General features: G+C 47.6%; 7 protein-coding genes across 7 annotated transcripts; 5 read left to right on the top strand and 2 right to left on the bottom strand.

Moving 5' to 3' along the window:
* Positions 1 to 323: 323 nt before the first annotated feature.
* On the top strand, positions 324 to 2,113 carry N7503_000497 (uncharacterized protein; the record flags this gene model as incomplete). Its single annotated transcript, XM_057060058.1, has 3 exons — positions 324 to 432; positions 488 to 1,975; positions 2,070 to 2,113. 3 exons carry the CDS (start codon positions 324 to 326, stop codon positions 2,111 to 2,113), a joined length of 1,641 nt encoding a protein of 546 aa, XP_056926981.1.
* Positions 2,114 to 2,450: 337 nt separating this feature from the next.
* N7503_000496 (WD40 repeat domain-containing protein) lies at positions 2,451 to 4,199 on the top strand (the record flags this gene model as incomplete). The annotated part of the gene is made up of 1 exon (XM_057060057.1): positions 2,451 to 4,199. The coding sequence occupies one exon, from the start codon at positions 2,451 to 2,453 to the stop codon at positions 4,197 to 4,199; it is 1,749 nt and encodes a 582-aa protein (XP_056926980.1).
* A 335-nt stretch (positions 4,200 to 4,534) lies between these two features.
* On the bottom strand, positions 4,535 to 6,709 carry N7503_000495 (putative phenol monooxygenase; the record flags this gene model as incomplete). The annotated part of the gene is made up of 5 exons (XM_057060056.1): positions 4,535 to 4,920; positions 4,972 to 5,428; positions 5,489 to 5,511; positions 5,566 to 6,316; positions 6,374 to 6,709. 5 exons carry the CDS (start codon positions 6,707 to 6,709, stop codon positions 4,535 to 4,537), a joined length of 1,953 nt encoding a protein of 650 aa, XP_056926979.1.
* Positions 6,710 to 8,586: 1,877 nt separating this feature from the next.
* On the top strand, positions 8,587 to 10,655 carry N7503_000494 (flavin-containing monooxygenase; the record flags this gene model as incomplete). The annotated part of the gene is made up of 5 exons (XM_057060055.1): positions 8,587 to 8,842; positions 8,907 to 9,100; positions 9,154 to 9,318; positions 9,370 to 9,517; positions 9,700 to 10,655. The coding sequence occupies 5 exons, from the start codon at positions 8,587 to 8,589 to the stop codon at positions 10,653 to 10,655; spliced, it is 1,719 nt and encodes a 572-aa protein (XP_056926978.1).
* A 1,163-nt stretch (positions 10,656 to 11,818) lies between these two features.
* On the top strand, positions 11,819 to 14,201 carry N7503_000493 (uncharacterized protein; the record flags this gene model as incomplete). Its single annotated transcript, XM_057060054.1, has 8 exons — positions 11,819 to 11,906; positions 11,955 to 12,009; positions 12,063 to 12,162; positions 12,223 to 12,340; positions 12,390 to 13,318; positions 13,368 to 13,459; positions 13,511 to 13,785; positions 13,840 to 14,201. 8 exons carry the CDS (start codon positions 11,819 to 11,821, stop codon positions 14,199 to 14,201), a joined length of 2,019 nt encoding a protein of 672 aa, XP_056926977.1.
* Positions 14,202 to 14,555: 354 nt separating this feature from the next.
* On the bottom strand, positions 14,556 to 15,561 carry N7503_000492 (putative short chain dehydrogenase/reductase; the record flags this gene model as incomplete). The annotated part of the gene is made up of 4 exons (XM_057060053.1): positions 14,556 to 14,776; positions 14,837 to 15,061; positions 15,122 to 15,397; positions 15,531 to 15,561. The coding sequence occupies 4 exons, from the start codon at positions 15,559 to 15,561 to the stop codon at positions 14,556 to 14,558; spliced, it is 753 nt and encodes a 250-aa protein (XP_056926976.1).
* Positions 15,562 to 17,260: 1,699 nt separating this feature from the next.
* Positions 17,261 to 18,822, top strand: N7503_000491 (glycoside hydrolase family 76 protein; the record flags this gene model as incomplete). The annotated part of the gene is made up of 4 exons (XM_057060052.1): positions 17,261 to 17,360; positions 17,445 to 17,689; positions 17,746 to 18,195; positions 18,244 to 18,822. The coding sequence occupies 4 exons, from the start codon at positions 17,261 to 17,263 to the stop codon at positions 18,820 to 18,822; spliced, it is 1,374 nt and encodes a 457-aa protein (XP_056926975.1).
* Positions 18,823 to 19,257: the final 435 nt, after the last annotated feature.

The raw sequence follows: 19,257 nt of genomic DNA, 5'->3' as shown, positions 1-19,257 counted from the left end.
CCTTCCTAAATAGGCTTAGTTAAAGTCCACTTGCTCTCATGTCCACGTCAGAATGTCATGAAGCGGCTCGACCCATTCCACTGTAATCTCCAAAGCGACTGAGGCTGCTTTGGGGTCAGTGTCATCTACAATTAACCGTAGAATCAAAGTTAATCTCGTCGCTGGACGGCCACCAAGCATAACACCAATTATCCGAGAATGCCTTCACCGCTTGGAATTGTTGAGTGAGAAACATTTCTACTGGAAGCAAGTCAGATTGTAGGTCAGGTGACAGTGGGGGCCATCGAGCATCGCTCAGCTTGGTGGTTTGCAACCATGGCTCCATGGTCAACACCACCATGGCATACACAATATCGTATGACGGTCAAAACTCTGGGCTACAAGCTGGGAGTATCTATGGTGACGTTAACACAGAATTCAACATCTCCTCTGGTATGTTCTGCAAGGACCGTTCGAGATTATTACTAACAATTGCTTCACGACTTAGAGCGACCAGAAGCGTCACTGAATCAAGCATGCATGCGTGATCTGCGGACGACCGATCCTCGTGATGACAAAAATCGTATCGAACAGGTCAAAGGCGGGCTGCTCAAAGACTCATACCGTTGGATCATTGACAACGAAAGCTTCAAACAATGGCGGTACGGCCAAGACAGCCGTCTGCTCTGGATCAGAGGGGATCCTGGCAAAGGAAAAACAATGCTATTATGCGGCATCATCGACGAATTGACACAATCTGAGGCTGCGAATGTCTCATTCTTCTTTTGTCAGGCTACCGATGTGCGCATAAACAGCGCTACTGCTGTTCTACGTGGGCTGATCTATTCGCTCGTTGACAAGCAGCCAGATCTCCTCTCCCATGTGCGACGCGGGTACGATCAAGTCGGCAAACAAATCTTTGAAGATACGAATGCGTGGGAGGCTCTGTCGAAAATCCTCATAGGTATCTTAGGAGACCCGAGTCTGCCAAGCACTTATCTGATAATTGATGCGCTCGATGAATGCAGCACCGGGCTACCTCTGCTTCTTGATTTTATCATTCGAAACTCTTGTATCTTCTCCAGTGTTAAATGGATTGCCTCTAGTCGCAACTGGCCTAGCATCGAAGAACACCTTGAGACTGTAAACCAGAAAACTACGATCGGTCTAGAGCTGAACGAGGCATCTATCGCCGAGGCAGTCGAAATATACATCCAGCACCGGGTTCGTCAATTAACGGAGCTCAAGCAGTACAATTTCGAGATTTCCCAGGCAGTTTTGCAACACCTTTCGCAAAATTCCCAACGAACCTTTTTATGGGTGGCCTTGGTTTCACAGGAGCTTGCTAAAACGTCACGATGGAATACTCTCGCGAAGCTCAATACGCTACCGCCCGGACTTACAGCTCTATACAACCGGATGTTGGATCACATTCTTAACATTGAAGAAGCCCGACTATGCCAAAATATCCTGGCTGTCATACTCAATGTGTATCGGCCTATCACGTTGGACGAACTGATAGGTTTTATTGACATGCCACATGGTGTCTCTGATGACTATAAAGCTCTGTTAGAAATCATAGCGCTATGTGGCTCGTTTCTAACAATTCGGAAGCACACGATCTCCTTCATCCATCAATCCGCAAAAGAATTTCTGATTGAGATGGCTCCAGTCCACTTGTTCAAATCAAGGATCAACGAGAAACATCTCCTCATTTTTCAACTGTCTTTGAAAGTTATGTTCACAAACCTTCGTTGGAATATATACGGCGTCAATTCCCCTGGGGCCCCTATCAATCAATTACGGCGACCTGACCCTGACCCCTTAGCAGCAGCGCGATATCAATGTCTCTTTTGGGTGGACCACGTCCAGGAGGGCGCTTCTGAGGCGAGTGATGATCTAGAGGACGGTGGATTAGTAGATGAATTTCTGCAACAAAAATATCTGAACTGGATCGAAGCGATCAGCCTTCTTGGAGATATCTCAGAGGGGATTGGTGTGATACTAAAGCTTGACTGTTTGCTCAAGGTCAGAGACTACTCCAGTTTATGGATGATGTTTCTACGATCGACTACTAAGATACATCATAGAAGATGGGCACTTCATCACAATCACTTTCGAAGCGTGTCCATGATTGCTACCGGCTTATTAGATATCATAGGTCGGCGATTGAGAGTGCCCCACTTCAAATATACAACTCATGCCTTGTGTTCAGCCCAGTCCAGAGCATAAACAAGGTACACTATCAACACGACAGACCACAGTGGGTTCTCAATGAACCCGCGATAGAAGAAGACTGGAGTCCATGTCTTCAAATTTTTGAGGGACATACAAATCCAGTCACTTCGGTTGCCTGGTCGCCAGATGGAAGTCGGCTCGCATCAGGAACGCGTTCAGGCAGTTCGAGGGTATGGGACTCATCCACTGGGCATTCTCTGTGTAAATTGAGTCTTGGAAAACACAGAACTTCAATGGGGGTGACTGTTTGGTCACCAGATGGAAGCCAGCTCGCTTCAGGATCGGCGGATCGCAAAATCACTATCTGGGATTCGGCGACTGGGCAGTGCAAGTCGGTTCTCGAGGGGGAATATGATCATACAGTTTATTCGATTGACTGGTCCCCTTGTGGATGTTACATTGCATCGGGATCGGATGATCAAAAAATGAGGATCTGGAATGTTTTCACTGGGCAATGCATCGCAACTCTCGAGCATTGGTCCGGTCCAGTCTACTCAATTGACTGGTCGCCAGACGGAAAAAACATCGCATCGTCAGCATCTATTGGAGTAATCGGGATCTGGGATCCGTTCACTAGAGATTGCACAACGATTCCTGGGGATAATTATCGAGTTTTTTCGATTGATTGGTCGCCGGATGGAAGTCATATCGCATTAGGATCACGGGATCATACGGTCAGAATTATTGATCGGTTCACTCTGCAATGTGTATTGGTTCTTGAGGGGCATAGCAAGCATGTTAATTCCGTTGCGTGGTCGCCGGATGGACGCCAGCTTGCATCGGGGTCACACGATAAATCAGTAAGAATATGGGACCCAGCGACTGGGCAGTGCATGTCAGCTCTTGAAGGGCATGGTGAGTCAGTCACGTCGGTTGCCTGGTCGCCGGATGGAAGCCAGCTCGCATCAGGATCAGATGATGAATCAGTGAGGATATGGGACCCAACCGTTAAACAGTATGTGACGACACTCAATGTGCATAGCGATAAAGTAATATCGGTCTCATGGTCACCAGATGGGAGCCAAGTTGCATCCTATTCAAGCGACAAAACAGTCAAACTTTGGGATCTAGCTTCCGGACAGTGCGTTTCGACTTTCCAAGGACATAGCGAGTCGGTCTGGTCAATTGCTTGGTCACCGGATGGGAAGCGCCTCGCATCAGGATCCATTGATTACACAGTCCGGATCTGGGACCTGGTGACTAAACAGTGCATTTCGATTATCCGGCATGGTAACATCGTCTCGTCAATTGCCTGGTCGCCAGATGGGAGTCATATCGCATCAGGGTCGGATGATCGAAAAGTAAAGATCTGGGACATGGTAGATATGCAACTCACGTCGATACTTGAAGGGCATGGTGACTGGGTCAGATCTATCTCCTGGTCACCAGATGGGAGGCGACTTACTTCGGGGTCAGTAGGCCTAGTCAAAGTATGGGACCTAGTCACTGGAAATTGTACTTCAAACCTCCAGGGTCATCGCAGTTCAGTCAACTCGATTGCTTGGTCGTCGGACGGAAAAAGACTCGCAACAGGATCAACAGACAACACAGTTAGAATATGGGATTTAGCAAGTGAGCAGTGCCTGTCAATTTTTGACATTCCATCTCTTGGTCTACTTCGAGTTGGCAAGGGGAACCCATGCCAGCTGCAGACAGATATCGGCGTGTTTGATCTGGAATTTCATGGCCCTTGCTTGACACCTGTTGATGAATCAACTCCTCTACCACGGCAGGTGGGCTATGGCCTCAGCCGTGATCGTAAGTGGATTACCTTTGATGGAGAAACCACTTTGTGGTTGCCCTCAGAGTATCGATCAGCTGTCTCGTCTCTCTTTGTCACACCTAACACAACAGCGGTGGCAATTGGCAGCCTAAAAGGCCGTGTCTTGTTTCTGAATCTCTCTAACGACTACCCGGACAATGAAACATCGAAGATTTTTGATAGCAACGGGAACAGGCCAAAACGGCCGAGTTCTCGATGACTCATACTGAAGAATTTGTGACCAAGGATATTAAGGGCTGGCATTATCGACTAGGATAGAATCTCATGGATCACACAGTTATAGTACTTCTCATGGGCGGTCCAAGAGCCTCGGGGAAATAAAGCGATCTCAAATGTCCCCACATCCATGCGCAAAATTACACCCACGTTTCTCAACTTTCGATGGAGTCTTCCGCGTATTTCCGGTGAGGCCCGGTATTCATGAAAGATTCAATTCCCTCGATGGTTCAGAAGATGCTATAAACAGTAGTAACTTAAATTGTGGAACTGAATGGCTCATATGCGCAATCATATCTACCTATCAGACAGCACCACCTAAATTGTGCGAATTAATGTCTTCAGATATTGCTCCACACGCCTGACGTCACCCAATTCTGCTACAACGCCAACATATCCATCTGGTCGAACAACAGCCAGCGCACCTAGAGCTGGATCAACGCCAAAGGTGCTATAAACATCATCCAGCTCATATCCATTATAGAATGACATCTCGGAGTACTGCTTCAATTCCCTTGGAATTTCATTCCACATAAAATCTTTTTCAAGTTTCGGGTGAACGACAACCTGCTCAAGAACAGTCTGTGGGAACCGAGGAATGATAGCACCAAGAGCGGCTAGCGTACGAGCGGAAATCCCCTGGGGATTCAGCAGATCCGAGGATGTTAGACACAGGATACGGAAACGACCAATGGAAGTGAAGTCTAATGAACAGTCAGAGAAGTCGCGGAATAATTTGTTCGAATCAGACTCACCGTCTTGTAAATCACGGCGGTACCCATCAGCATGTCGAACAAGGCGCACATTCAATAGCCTTCTGCCTGGGCGCAGGAGTCCAGACAGGTAGTCAGTGCCGCTGATTGGGTTTTTGTCACCGTTCAAATTCCGGACTACGGCCATGTTTTCGGGATATTCAATTCCACACCCGCTGGTGAATCCATTGCCACGACTGAATACTTCGAGGAACTCTTCGTGGGTCAATCCTTCGACGCCGTCCTCTGATGCACCAATCTGACCAGAGAACATAGAAGAGAAGGCGCGGTCGAATTCAATCAGCTCTTGGGCAATGGTGTGACGCTCAGCTTGGTATGTGTCGAGGATAGGGTCGGGTTGTCCGCTGACGGATGCGGGAGTGAGACCGTGAATTGAGTATGCGAGTTTCCATGCCAGGTTGTATGAGTCCATCATGGACACGTTCATTCCTTGGCCAGCCTGTAAAATTGATTCTGTCAGAAATTGATTCAAAAAGCGAACATATGATATTCGGATTACCTTTGGACTGTGTGTATGGCAAGCTAAACAATTGATATTAGCATACGAACAGTACCACTGATGCATTGGGAACATACCATCTCCAGCAATAAATACCCGATTCACACCATTCGAATCCTTCACCGCAAAATTATCGGTAACACGCTGTCCAATCTGGTAAGCCGCCCACCAGTCAACAGCACCATCCGTCTTCGGTCGGATATAATATGGCTTAAATGCCTTAGCAGCATTTTCAAAAATAGTTTTCTCAGTCACTTTACTTCTCCGCGCTCTGGTATCACCCGCCTGCTGATCGTTATCCGGGTCCACATCGCCAGGCACCTGGACATATAATCGCGTCAAATAATCACCAGTCGCGGTACGCTCACGCGGAATAACCATCACAGATCCAGCAGGAGAGTGAATAGCACAACGGCGTCTGATATCAGGGAAATCAGTATCCACAATAAGATCCACCACACCCCAGATATGATCAAGTGATTCGCCCTCGAGTGTAAGTCCCATGCAACGACGAACCATTGAGTGCGCGCCATCAGCGCCGACCAAGTACTTCGAGCGCACGGTGCGACGCTGACCGTCTGTTTCGATCTCTGCCAAGACGGGGTATTCCGCATCGCCCTCCTCATCGATCTTCACGTCGATGAGCTTTGTGTTGCGCTGCACACCTCGCTTCGAATACCGGAGCAAATCTGTTTCTAGGATTCGCTCAATTCGACCTTGGTGGATTGTGACTTCGTGCGGGAAACGGGCTGGAACAGCGACGTCGGATACGATGGAGGTACGTTCGATGATCTTGTCTTTATCGGCAGATGGGTTCCAAAAGGCAACCTGCGTTATTTGTTAGAACAGAGCTTCGCCACACGGGAAAGAAGCAGATGTCCTTACCTGCCACATCTGACAACCCTCGGTCAAAATTTCGTCTGCCAAGCCCAATGATTTCAGTGTCTCCAGAGTGCGTGGCTGAAGGCCATCGGCTTGCCCGGACTTGAGTGTTGTTGGCTTGGAGTCGACGCATAGGAGGGAGTCGTCGCTGAGTCCGTATCGCGCGAGTAGGAGGTCCAGCATAAGTCCTGCCGGACCAGCTCCTACGATCACAACCTCATACTTCTCTGTCTTGCTGTCCAGAGGAACAGAGGGTGCCAGACGGGGCAGTGGTGGTGCAAATGAAGGGAGGACGCGGAGTTCACGCGACGCGGAGGAATATTCGGTGAAGACGGGCATGCTGAGTGTACCCGCGCTGGCGAGCCCGTTACGAATATATGATTGAGTACGCGATTCCAACTCAGAATTGAAGTCAGGGTGTGAATTTATATCTGTGTTCCGTGGCGTCGACGGACCATTGACCTGGACCCATTGAGAACGCGGTGTAGACGTGTCGCGAGCAACAATTTCTTGAATAGCGGGGAATCGAGGGGTAAGGTGAATGCGCGATGAGCGATAACTCGTTCTAGCTAATGGGTCGGGTGGATCCAACGCTGCTCATTAGCCAGTCAGAAATAGCCGCAGATCCATGACTGTGGATTGGTGAGATTCGAGTAATCAACAGTAATGCCGGAGGGGTGTTTGTGGGGTAAATGCCGAAGTTTGGACCAAAGTTCGGATATACATATTTCGGAAATAGACTTGCGGGGTGTGATCTATCTTGTCCAAGCATATTGCAAGGTATTGTCATCATCCTCTTGTCATTGCCCAAGGACTGTTTTATGAATCATTCCTAGATTTTTGACGTCATGTCTCAAATCGACACCGTTGATGAGACGCATATTAATCCTGAGTATTTCATTCATTGTAAAATAATTCATATATCCCCAAATTATTGATACATCTCCATGAATAGCTTATTGTTAACCTATGGTACGGAGTAAAAACGTATTGGATTTGCCTTGCGTATTTTCCAAGGTTTCCGAGGTTAGTTTTTTGTTATTGAACGTTGTATAATCTTGCAAATGGACAGGAATACATAGGTGGAGAACCTCAGGCATTAGCAATATTCTAGGGCAGCGATGGACCAAGTGAACTGGTCCGCCAACTGATTATATGCCAACGTGACGAGTTGACAGACTGAAAGGTGAATAGTCCCAAAATGTGCATCGTACCAGAACTGGCCAGATTCGTTGCCATTCAACGCATGGGAAACTCTGAAGCCTCGAAGTGTGGTCTGTAGAGGTACATACTGGACGCCTTGAAAGACGAAGAAGATACGCTAGGAATGACAGTGGAGACCATGGAGGTACATGACTGTCGACCACTCTAAGAAGTCCACGATGCTTCTGGGTCTCGCAATTATCCGCGCATGGAAGTGGGGGACTATTTTACTGGTATCATGTCACTGTAAGCATGAGCAAGGTCAAGGTTTGATCATCGATCGTGTATGCGAGCCTCAGCACGTTCTCATTCCACATTCGTAGTTGCATGCATAAGGCTGCAATGCGACACCAATAGTAAAAGGCTAAGCGATCGATCAACGACGACGAGGGCCTTGGCTGAGGCGGTGCATTGAACGAGCAAACATCTATCGAATCATTACTCGTTTGGCTAAAGATAAGTGGAGTTCTGCGGTTAAGTAAAGTCCAGGGAGTCGGTTATTGATGCATGCCCCCGTATTAATAGCAAGGAATGACCCCGCACTCTCAGCCGCGTGGGGCTCTTGACCGGGGGATTTCCGGGCTGTCCAGTCATATCAAGCGGTGCGGCTTTATTCCGATGCGCTACGACCCAGTGACTGATGATCTTACAAGTTCATGGGCGTTGATAGCAAACAATAATTTGCGCGGAAGTGGGGCATTGCCAGTATGCCGGGTCCATTCAGCGTACATTAAACTAGGGAAATAGAGGGGTTTTGCCGATCTAGCCATAGAAACCAGTGGCAATGAACTATATTCCACTAAAATTGGTAGTTGGACCCAGTTTAAGATTTGGGGGGCGGAACTTATTGGTTTCCATGAAACTTTAGTTGGCGATAGCCTCGGAGCTGGAGTTTGCCCATCGATGATTAATTGAGAGGCTTAAGAGGAGCAAAATGCCCCGGGCTTTGGCGATCTTCTGGAAATCATTTTACCATTCTCTATTCAGATCTCTTCTATTGATTTCATATCACTATGACACGCTCTCGAGTCGTGAATGGCCCGACGGTCGTTACTGTGCCGGTTGACACCCCCGCGTCCGTTGTTGAGAATCGCTCAGTGGATGAAAGCCGACCTTTAAGGGTTGTTGTGATTGGCGCTGGCATTACAGGAATCTTGTCTTGTATTCGATTCATCCAGAGGGTTCCCAACCTTGACTTGTGCATATATGACAAGAACCCCGATATTGGGGGTACTTGGTTGGAAAACAAATATCCTGGTTGCGCATGCGGTACGTTATTCTGCTTCCAATTTTAGGACCCTCTGGGACCTGATGCTAATTTTTGATTCTGCAGATGTTCCAGCCCACACCTATCAAGCAAGCTTCGAGCCCAACAAAGAGTGGTCCGCATTCTACGCACCCGCTCCCGAGATCCATGAATATTGGAAGCGAGTCGTGCATAAGTATGGCTGTCGGAAGTTCATGAAGCTAAAGCAACAAGTATTGGGAGCACACTGGGACGAGAAAGATGCTAAATGGAGATTAGAGGTGAGCGAGGATTACCCTACCAGGATTAGGCAAGGTCTAACAAATTGTTGAAGCTCGAAGATGTTGATAGTGGCTCAAAGTACCAAGATCAATGCGATATCTTGGTCCAAGCCACCGGCTGCTTGAACAACTGGAAATGGCCGAGTATCCCGGGCATTCATGACTTTAAAGGCAAAATAATGCACACCGCCGATTGGGATACAGAATATGATTATACAGTATGTTGATCTATCTACACTTTATGGCATGGCATCTGATCCGTTGAATAGGGTCAAAACATCGCCGTCATTGGAAATGGCTCTAGTGGCATCCAGGTCGTACCCGGAACCTTGCCAAAGGTAGCACATATCGATCACTACGTCCGCAGTCGTACCTGGATAGCTCCAGCATATGCTAGAGAAGTCCTTGATCGGCGCGGTATAAGTGGTGATAACTGTGCGTGTTTGATCTTGCATACGGAATAAGCACTAATGTTTTCCAGATTCGTTTTCTCCCGAGGAGCTTGAAAAATTCAAGAATGACCCTGCAGCATTGTTGAAATTTCGCAAAGGCAAGGCCACATGCTTCCCCCGAAATGGCTGCCTCTAACTAGAATACAGAGGTTGAGCTCCACTTGCAGTCTGTCCATGAAGCCACTCTCAATGGCACACCCATGCAATTGGGCGCCATCCCATTTTTCACCGAGAACATGAAGCGACGCCTAGCAAACAAGCCCGAGCTACTAGATGAACTCGTTCCATCTTTCCCACCAACCTGCCGTCGTCTCACCCCCGGTCCGGGCTACCTCGAAGCATTGACAGACCCGAGAGTGGACATCATCAAGTCCGAGATTGTCAAGGTCGACGAGACCGGTGTCATCACCGCAGATGGTCAGCACCGACCCGTCGATATGATTGTTTGTGCAACTGGCTTCGATACCAGCTACACACCCCGATTCCCCATCACAGGAGTTAACGGACTATCTCTCGCCGAGCGGTGGAAGGCATCTCCCGAAACCTATCTCTCAATCGCGACGGACGGTTTCCCGAACTATTTCATTTGCTTCGGGCCGAATTCAGGTCTGGGTGAAGGAAACCTTATCATGCTGTTTGAGAAAGAGATTGAATATTTCGCCGAGTGCTTACGCAAGATTCAGCGTGATAATATTCGGTCTATGAGTGTGCGCCCTGAGTCTGTGAAGCGGTTTACTCGGTACTGCGATGACTATTTCAAGAATACTGTTTACAGTAGTAAATGTCGCAGTTGGTATAAGGGTGGAAAAGAGGAAGGACGCGTGACGGGTGTCTGGCCTGGTGAGTATTCGCGTTTCTTTATCTTGCAAGCTTGTGATTGGCTGGCTGATTGTGCTACGTTAGGCTCGTCGATTCACTCTATGAAGGTATTCTCCAATCCTCGTTGGGAAGACTATCAGTACGAATATCTTAATGATAACCCGATGGGCTGGATTGGTGATGGGTGGACTGAAAATGAGAAGTACAAGAAGATTAACGTTGATTACTTGGATGATGACCAGATCGACTTTCCAACCCCGGCGGTACAGAATGGGGCAGAGTAAGTCTCACGTAGATACGACAACCCATGTTTTGTATATAGCGATATTCATTTCAAAAGGAATGCGATTTCTCTTGCGGCCACATTCAACTTCCTTAGTAAGGAACGTCATGCTGGATAAACATCGAGTGTAAAGTCTTCAAGTGCATTTGGGACGTTCCGCTCGAGACGAACGGGCTCATATGTCTCGTGGTATGTAATGGCGCAATTGACACCCATGGTACCATTCTGGCCAAATCAATCAGTCAGAACAACAAATAAAGTAGATAGCAACATGGACTCGCCAGAATGTAGTCAAGCAATGGCTGATCTCGCACACGAGAACAAAGAGGAACGACTGCAAGTTGGCAGTCATCCTGCTTTAACTTTCGCGAGGTGCTACGGGACGACCCGAAGGTGGAATTATCGTTCAACTCAGCCTTGAATTATCAACAACGACCGCGTGGTGTCTAGATCGATGGGATGAAGGATTATAATCATTCCTTGGCATGTAAGCTGACTTGTCCTACCGCCATTTCTATGGGTTTATTCCTTTCTCTTCGCTAAAGCCTCTCAAACAGTTCAATATCCTGGTCCGCATCCTGTATATTATGGATGATGACATCGTCCGGTCGTCTATATACTCTGAAATGAGACTTTTTGATGAGCAGAAGATGAATGGTGTGGCTAAGGTATTTTGGAGCAAAGTTCAATTGACCTGTCAATTGTCGGAGAAAATTACCGCTGTACGACAGACAGTCAGCTTGTATCACCGGATAAAAGATCCGAGGACATCGGGAGGTAAAATATATAATAGTGAAGCAATGAATGTACAACTACTTGGAATGAGAAACTTAGTTTTGCGATACAATGGACCTTTGAGCAAGGTTAATGCATCCTGTGTATGACCAATGTAGCTGATTCATCATAGTTTTCCATGGATTATAAGACAATGATTAACCTACGCGTTTAATTCATGTCGCAGCTGGATTAAGTTCGTGATGATATCATGCATATTACCGTACCATACGGGCCTTTGTATCAAAACCGCGTACACTCACCGCATTTAACTCGCGCACGAGGTACTTCAGCCCGCAATACCAATACCAGACAGACCTGCACCTTTTCCTCCCCAGACTCAATCACTCTCTCTCCCAATACCCCAGATCTCCTCCCCGATGGACAACCATGAAGCCCGCCGAGAAGCATTTTCGCTGCACGATCTGTCAGCGGGGCTTCACACGCATTGATCACTTGAAAAGGCACCATTTAAGACGTATGTATTGTTTCCTGCATCCTGACCAGCTCGCTTATGCCTGGGCAGATTCCGGCCAGAAGCCATACTCCTGCGTCTTCTGCAATGAGGCGTTTGCTCGATGGTACGTGCGCGAAAATTCTCGGAATTTTCTCATCTCACACCCTTATTCTTTAGTGATAATCTTCGCGACCACTATGCGGAGTGCGCCCAACGGGGGGATCGCCAGATCCCCGAGACCGGCCAGAGGGGTCGTCGTCGCCATGCATGTCTTTCGGTAAGCAACCATTGCGCACGAAGAGGCCTACCTACCCTGCTAATTGTTTTTCGCGCTTAGTGTACCTCCATGAAATTACGCTGCGATGGTCAGAGTCCCTGCGGAGCGTGCGTGAAACGGGGCCTTGACTGTAACAATGAACGGATCGGCCGATCGCAACATCCTGGTTTAGATGAAGGTATGATACGAGATATTTCAGCCTGGACCAAGTAGCTTATGACATGCAGGATCGCCGACAACCACAACCGAGACGTACGCTGAACAATCTGACCGTGGGTCGATCAAGTTTCTCCTGAATGCGGGGCTTGATAGCTTCACGGAGCACTTTCGCCTCCCCCCACGCAACGACCGAGCTCGCAACCTCATTCTCAAAGAACAAGAGGCACAGGAGGATACAGGTGGAGTGTTCCCATACGATGTGCCAGGCAACCGACCGGCGTATACCCCAGCCACGGCGGACCCCGACCCGTCCACCATGCAATATTTCCCTAATTCATTCCTCGATTTCTTCAACACATCATTCGGTGAGCAGAAGCCCGTCGAGGACCCATACACAGGGCATGCCCTCCCGGCAGGGCTTCCTTCCACACAAGATTCCCACTCAACAATAATCCCCGATCAAGCTGTCTTTGAGCCAGAGCGCCCATTTGCTATGGCCCTCGTTCAATCGATACTAGCTCGAGCATGGACCGTTCCATTGGATAGCAAGGGTCAAGAAGAGATATCAGCGAACCTCAATTTCCTTTTGACGACCGCGCGCATAAGGAAATTCGCTGCATTATACTTCAAGTTCTGGCAACCCAGCTGCCCTATGATTCATTTACCTTCTTTCGACCCAGAGACGGTGTCTTTGCCGCTACTGGCCGCGGTGGTTTTCATGGGGGCCATGTATAGCACCGACCAAAGGGAGGTATTCGTGGCCAAACGAGTCCTTGACTTCGCCGAGATGTTTATTTATTCCAGTCAAGTCTACTCGGCCGAAAGCGAGATTGCGAGTATATTTCTAGGAAATCGGACCACTGTTGATGAGGGAGACGATTGGGTCAAATTTCAAAACTTCCTAGCCGGGTTCATCATGGTTGCAGCTCAATACTGGGCAGGGAATCAAACAGCTCGGGCCCGCGCGATGGAGAATCGCTTCGGCGAAGTTGTGAAAGTGAGTTTCATTCCTATATTGGAGGTATATGATGCTAATTGTGAGCAAGGTGGCTCGACGCCTTCGTCTCATAAAGTGCCGACATATGCCGCATGAACAATCAAACGAAACACTTTGGATCCAGACAGAATGCCGCATTCGGTGAGTATCCCGAACTTGAGCGCAGACAGCACTGTTCTAACATAGCAACAGGGCTATTTCCATTGTTTCATTAATGGACTGCGCATTTTACTTCTATCAAAACTACCCCTACCGTCTTACAACTTCCGAAATGGAAAACGACTTCCCCTGTGAACAATCTATCTTTCAAGCCGAGCATCCATTCGCAGAACCAAACTTCCGTCTTTCTCGCAATCTCACATTATACGAAGCGTTCCAAAATCTGTTTGCCCGGCCGCAAGATTCTCATGTGCAGACCCCAGACTCGATGGATCTGACTGTTCTCGACATGTTCATGCTCATTCACGGTATGCAAATATCACATCGTCTACAATGAACTTATGCTAACGCATCCGACCCAGTTCTATTTGCTTTCATAAATACCCACATGATGCTTGTTGGATTCCTAGGACGCCACGGTGAAGTCATACAATTGCATCAGAACTCGTCCAACGGCAAGAGCACAATCCCCGAAGACTCGCTTCTATCTTCTATTATGATAGCCCTGAATCGCTGGCGTGATTACTGGTTTGCATTGCGCAGTCAAACCTCGAACGACGAATGGGCTTCAATGGGTTTCTACAAGAACAGTTACAATTTCTGGCTCGTCTCACACCTACTCGTTACTAAAAAGGATGCTGTCGATGTTCTTATGGAGATGGAGGTGAGCTGCGAGGATAAGTTGGAGAAGTTAAAGGTTTTGTTACAGGATGAGACAGAGTAGTCTCTTTTTTCGGCTGGCCGGTTATACTCTTACTCTCTAAGTCTTCCTTGAATCGCTTTTCACTGTCTTTTAAGTGCTTTGATCATTCCTGGTGTTTTGGTGGTAATTATAAGGGGTTAGAGGAGGCGTTGATCAAGTACTTTGATATCCTGGATGATCACATTCTATGGTTCACTGACAAGATGAACTATTCTACATTTTTATATATATATACCTATAATTATACCACTGTCACCTACAGGTTTTTGCGTTTCTACATGGTATCAAACATTGGATGGCCATAGCTGATCGATAAATTCCTTTGTCTCAAATTGAGTTTTGGTACTTGGTCTATCACTAGTCCAAGCAAAAATCTCAGGCATACCCAAGATTCCAAAACGTCTCAATGTTCTTCCCAGTATCCTCATCCACATACGCCGGCGGTTCTGCAAGAGTAACATGCTCCCCATGCAGCTCCGCGACCTTCCCTGTCAAGGATTCATCATCCACGAACTGCGCCACGGCTTTGGATACAGTGGACATAGGCGTAAGCACCATAGACTTGAACAAATCCGAACTGGGTGCGATATTCGTTTCTGTAAAGATTAGAAGCCTTTCATCATCGAACCGGATTCAAAATGGAGAGAAAAACTCACCAATAACGGCAGGAGCCAAGGCATTAATACGAATGCCCTCAGGAATCAATATTCGAGCTAGCGAACGTACCAATCCAATTACACCATGCTTTGTAGCTGCATACATAGGCGCCATAGGAAAGGGATATAACCCCGCATTCGAGGCAGTGCAGCAGATAAGTCCCTTTGAACCCTGGCCATTTCCGGATGAGTTCCTAGACATATAGTGAATGGCAAGTTGCACCGCTAATCCGGTCATTAGCCTGAAGCCTCCCCAAACAAATGGGTATTCGCATGACCACTCACAATAGATAACCCCAACAAGGTTCACGTTCAAAGTAGCCAAATTTGGCTTCACGGGTCCATCCTTAGCAGCATCACGCGGCAGCAAACTACCCTTCTCCGTAATGCCAGCGTTGGCAAATACGATATCAATCCGACCCTGCTCTGTGAAGATTTTCTCAAAGGCCGCTGCTTGACTCTCCCAATACGAAACGTCGCATACTTCGAACGAAACCCCTGCGGACGGGAACTCTGCTCGAAGTTGGGCAAGTGTTTGTGCGCCGGTTTGGGAGTTGACATCTATAATAGTTATATGTGTATTTGCATCTTGGATGAGGTGCTTCGTTATTCCCAGTCCTATGCCTGATGCCCCTCCTAGATACTGTGTCAGTGGCGGACTCTGGCGCGATGGGCATTGTGTATTATATCCTACCAGTGACAACCACGCTGCGTTTTGGAGACATAGAGCTTTGTGATTTACGATTTCGCGATTAAGGTGGGTTTCTTGGAATTATGCTGCGCTTTGTTATCTCGTGTCTTATGAAATGGTTTGCAGACTTCAGTGACTGTGTTCGGCAGAGGCGTGCGCACCTACCCCTCATGTGCTTCCCCACATTGGCATAGAGTTGGCACTGGGGGATTTCCGGAGGCTCGAGAGCCCGTGAACCGTGATTTATCATCCAGATGATTGAATGCCTTATTTCTGAGGTCCTTCAGGGCTTGGGTGAACTTAATGTTTTGGGTTCTCTAGCTGTTGAGCAGTCCTGACGGTTTTACCCCGCATTATAATTTCTTCAGCCCTGGGGTGGGGACGATCACTATCTCCCAATGACAAGAAATAACTTAAATATATCTATGCAGCTTGAGAATTTCTTTCGTACATCGCGAGAGATCAGGATTTGTCTTTCTGTAAGATGCCCGGATAAAATGACATATTATAATGTTTAGTCTAAAGTAGAATAGCTTGACAAATATTGTTGCAAGGAGAAAAGAACCTTGGTATGGAATACAGATATCCATGGTTCAGGCCGATTTTTTAAATGCGCAGTCAAATAATTTTAGGCACAAAATAGACCGCGATCGATTCCAGCCTTAAACACAGAAAACCTTGGAATCATAAGATTCTGTCTCTGGAAGAACACGCTATACTCATTGTGGTTAGCCTTCCCCTGAGCCCCTTTTAACCATATTTCAGTATTTCAATACGAGTACGGAGTAAATAAAATCGTAAAATTAGCTTCGTGTCAGGCCCGTATGGCCTAGAACATTAATGCCTAGAAAATTAACGCTGCAAACAAGCCCGGCATATGACTGCCGTCTACTTTATTTGTCTTGGAGGCTGGGCGCTAGCTGGATCATAACAGGTATCAGATCGTATCACAGATATACCTAGCATTTGAAGGCTCTCAATCGTGACCGTTTCAACACGTGCTCTCAGGGACGGAAAAGGGTCTCACAAAAGGGGTCTGGGTCTGGTTATCTCGAGCCCTTGGAAGGGGTTTTTGACTCGGATCCGTCCGGCATCACATGACCTAGTGGGTCCCTAAGGCGAGAAGCTTACCTTTTTGCGCCTTTTCTCCCCCCTCAAAAACGAGCACTCTCCTCTTTGCAGATCTATTTACTACTTCACTGATCTGATCATCTCTCCTTGCTGGTGTCGATAAACTCTAACAACAATCATGGATGGGACCCACGGCTCGTAGTGGGGTGGTTCATTTCCCTCGTTAATGCATGCTTCCGCGCCGTTCACACACAAAATCTCAATCGCACTCACCCATTGGACCACTTCCTCGCTTATGTAGCTCCCACGGAATTCCGCTCTTCTTAAAATGACGACGCTAGCGCCGGGCTTTCTATCGGAGATAACGCTAGACCGAAAAAGTGACATTTAATACTGTAGCCTCCTAAACCAAATAGTGGGTTCCACTCCTGACAGTAATGTATTAGCGCTGCTATAATTAATTACCCTTTTCCCGGTGGCCCGATTTCATGTCCTTCTTTTTAAAGGAGGTTTTTTTCGAGGCCATCTGTGATCAATGATCGCTCTTGGCTCCTACGATCAATAGTGCCAAGGTTCACTACGGTTTACATGTTGATAATCCCCGTGCATTGTATACCAAACAGCTCAGTTCTGCTTCTGGAAGCTGATTGCTCGCGTTCGCGATGCGTTTCTGGGGGAACTGGCTTTCGTTGAAGGGCGCGTTAGTCACGCTACTCCTTTCCAATAGAGTAAATGCGATTACTTTGGATATCAGCGATGAACGTATGTGAAAGCGCGTGCTATCCGCCGGGATCCGCATGCCTTGCATAGTGGTCTGAAAAACTGAATACTGACCCCCGTTTACAGAGTCTATCAAAGATGCTGCTGGTACCAGCGCCTATGCTATGATGACCTACTACAAAGGCAACGAAACAGGTCACATTCCTGGTGCCTTTGCGAGTAAATGGTGGGAAGGAGCTGCTCTTTTCTTAGCTTTGCTCCAATACTGGCATTTCACGGGTGATACTTCCTATAATGATGAGTTGCGAGTCGGATTAGAGTGGCAAGCTGGTGATGGAGACTATATGCCTGCAAACTATAGTAGTTACCTGGTGAGAGATCTAGTCGCCCACTGATGCGAATTCCAATTTGCTAATCATTACTCAAGGGAAATGACGATCAAATGTTTTGGGGTCTTGCAGCTATCACTGCTGCTGAAGTCAAGTTTGCTGATTCTTCTACTGGATACTCTTGGCTTGCACTTGCCCAGGGTGTCTTTAACACCCAGATCGAGCGTTGGGATACTACCACTTGCTCGGGCGGCATGCGCTGGCAGATCTGGTGGTGGGAGTCTGGTTATACGATGAAGAACTCCATCGCCAACGGTGGATTATTTCAACTAGCTGCACGACTCTACCGTTACACAGGAGATGAGACTTACGGCACATGGGCTCGCAAGATCTGGGATTGGTCAGTGACCACTCCACTCCTAAGTAACTCCACCTGGAATGTTGCCGACTCGACAGCTATGGAGGACGGCTGCACAAGCCAGGGAAACACACAGTGGTCATATAACTACGGCACGTATCTGATGGGTGCCGCCTATATGTACAACTACGTAAGTTGGGATTCATCATTCACTTACTCCAATTCTAATTTGATATAGACAAACGGCACAGAGCAGACGACATGGGAAACGGCGGTCTCAGGCTTATTGACAAAAACATTCACCCATTTTGCCCCGGACAGCAACGGTGGAATTTTAGAAGAAGTCGTCTGTGAGCCCTCTGAGGCGTGCAACGACAACGAAATTCTCTTTAAGGGACTTGTCTCTTCTTGGCTCTCCTTCACAGCCTTGATTGTCCCGTCACTCTATGATACCATTCTGCCAAAGCTGCAAACATCCGCTACAGCAGCTGCTTTATCTTGCACCGGTCACAGTAACAATACTTGTGGCGTCCGCTGGTACAAGTCGGAATATGATGGCTGGATTGGCATGGAAGAGGAAATCAGCGCCACTAATATCTTTGTCGCCAATATGATTGCTTTCAGCAATGCTGCCCCTGTTACTTCAACAACGGGTGGAAACAGTACCAGTGACGCTACTGCTGGTCAGAATGACACGAGTACGGTTAAGACTACGACAAAAGTTACTTCTGGCGATCGAGCCGGTGCTGGCATTCTAACAGTGCTTTTCGTGGCGGGCTGGGTTGGCATCATGGGTTGGACCGTCTTAGGAGGTTGAGGTGTGTACTCTGTAGCTATCGGCCGTTCGTGGAGTTCGATGGATTGAGCTTGTGGTTTTATATTCTTTACCTTGAAAGCCTTTTGGTTTACATGGTATGATTTGTTCTAGTACATATTGTTAATACTTGGGGGCTTCATATAGCATAGATCAACCGAAAAGATATCGCACTGAATATAGAACTTTGAACTATTTGAATGATTGGTGCCCGGGGTCCAGGATGACACAAATCATGTTCAGAACTCAGGCGTTGTCTGGAAGACGTCGAAGTGAAAAATTTTATACAAATGTATCGAATTAACCCCAATATGACCCGTATGTCACATGAAATCGCGGATCGTACTTGGACCGGGAAGAGATCCCTCGGTCCATGTTGTTCCAAGATCTTCCGATACTAGCAGCTATGAGAACTAGGTATGAAGGCCTTCTCGGCTC

This window comes from Penicillium pulvis (genome assembly GCF_028828015.1).
Source record: "Penicillium pulvis strain IBT 33274 chromosome Unknown contig_10_segment0_segment0, whole genome shotgun sequence".
NCBI classification, from domain to species: Eukaryota; Fungi; Ascomycota; class Eurotiomycetes; order Eurotiales; family Aspergillaceae; genus Penicillium; species Penicillium pulvis.
This window is presented reverse-complemented; position numbering and strand designations above follow the sequence as displayed.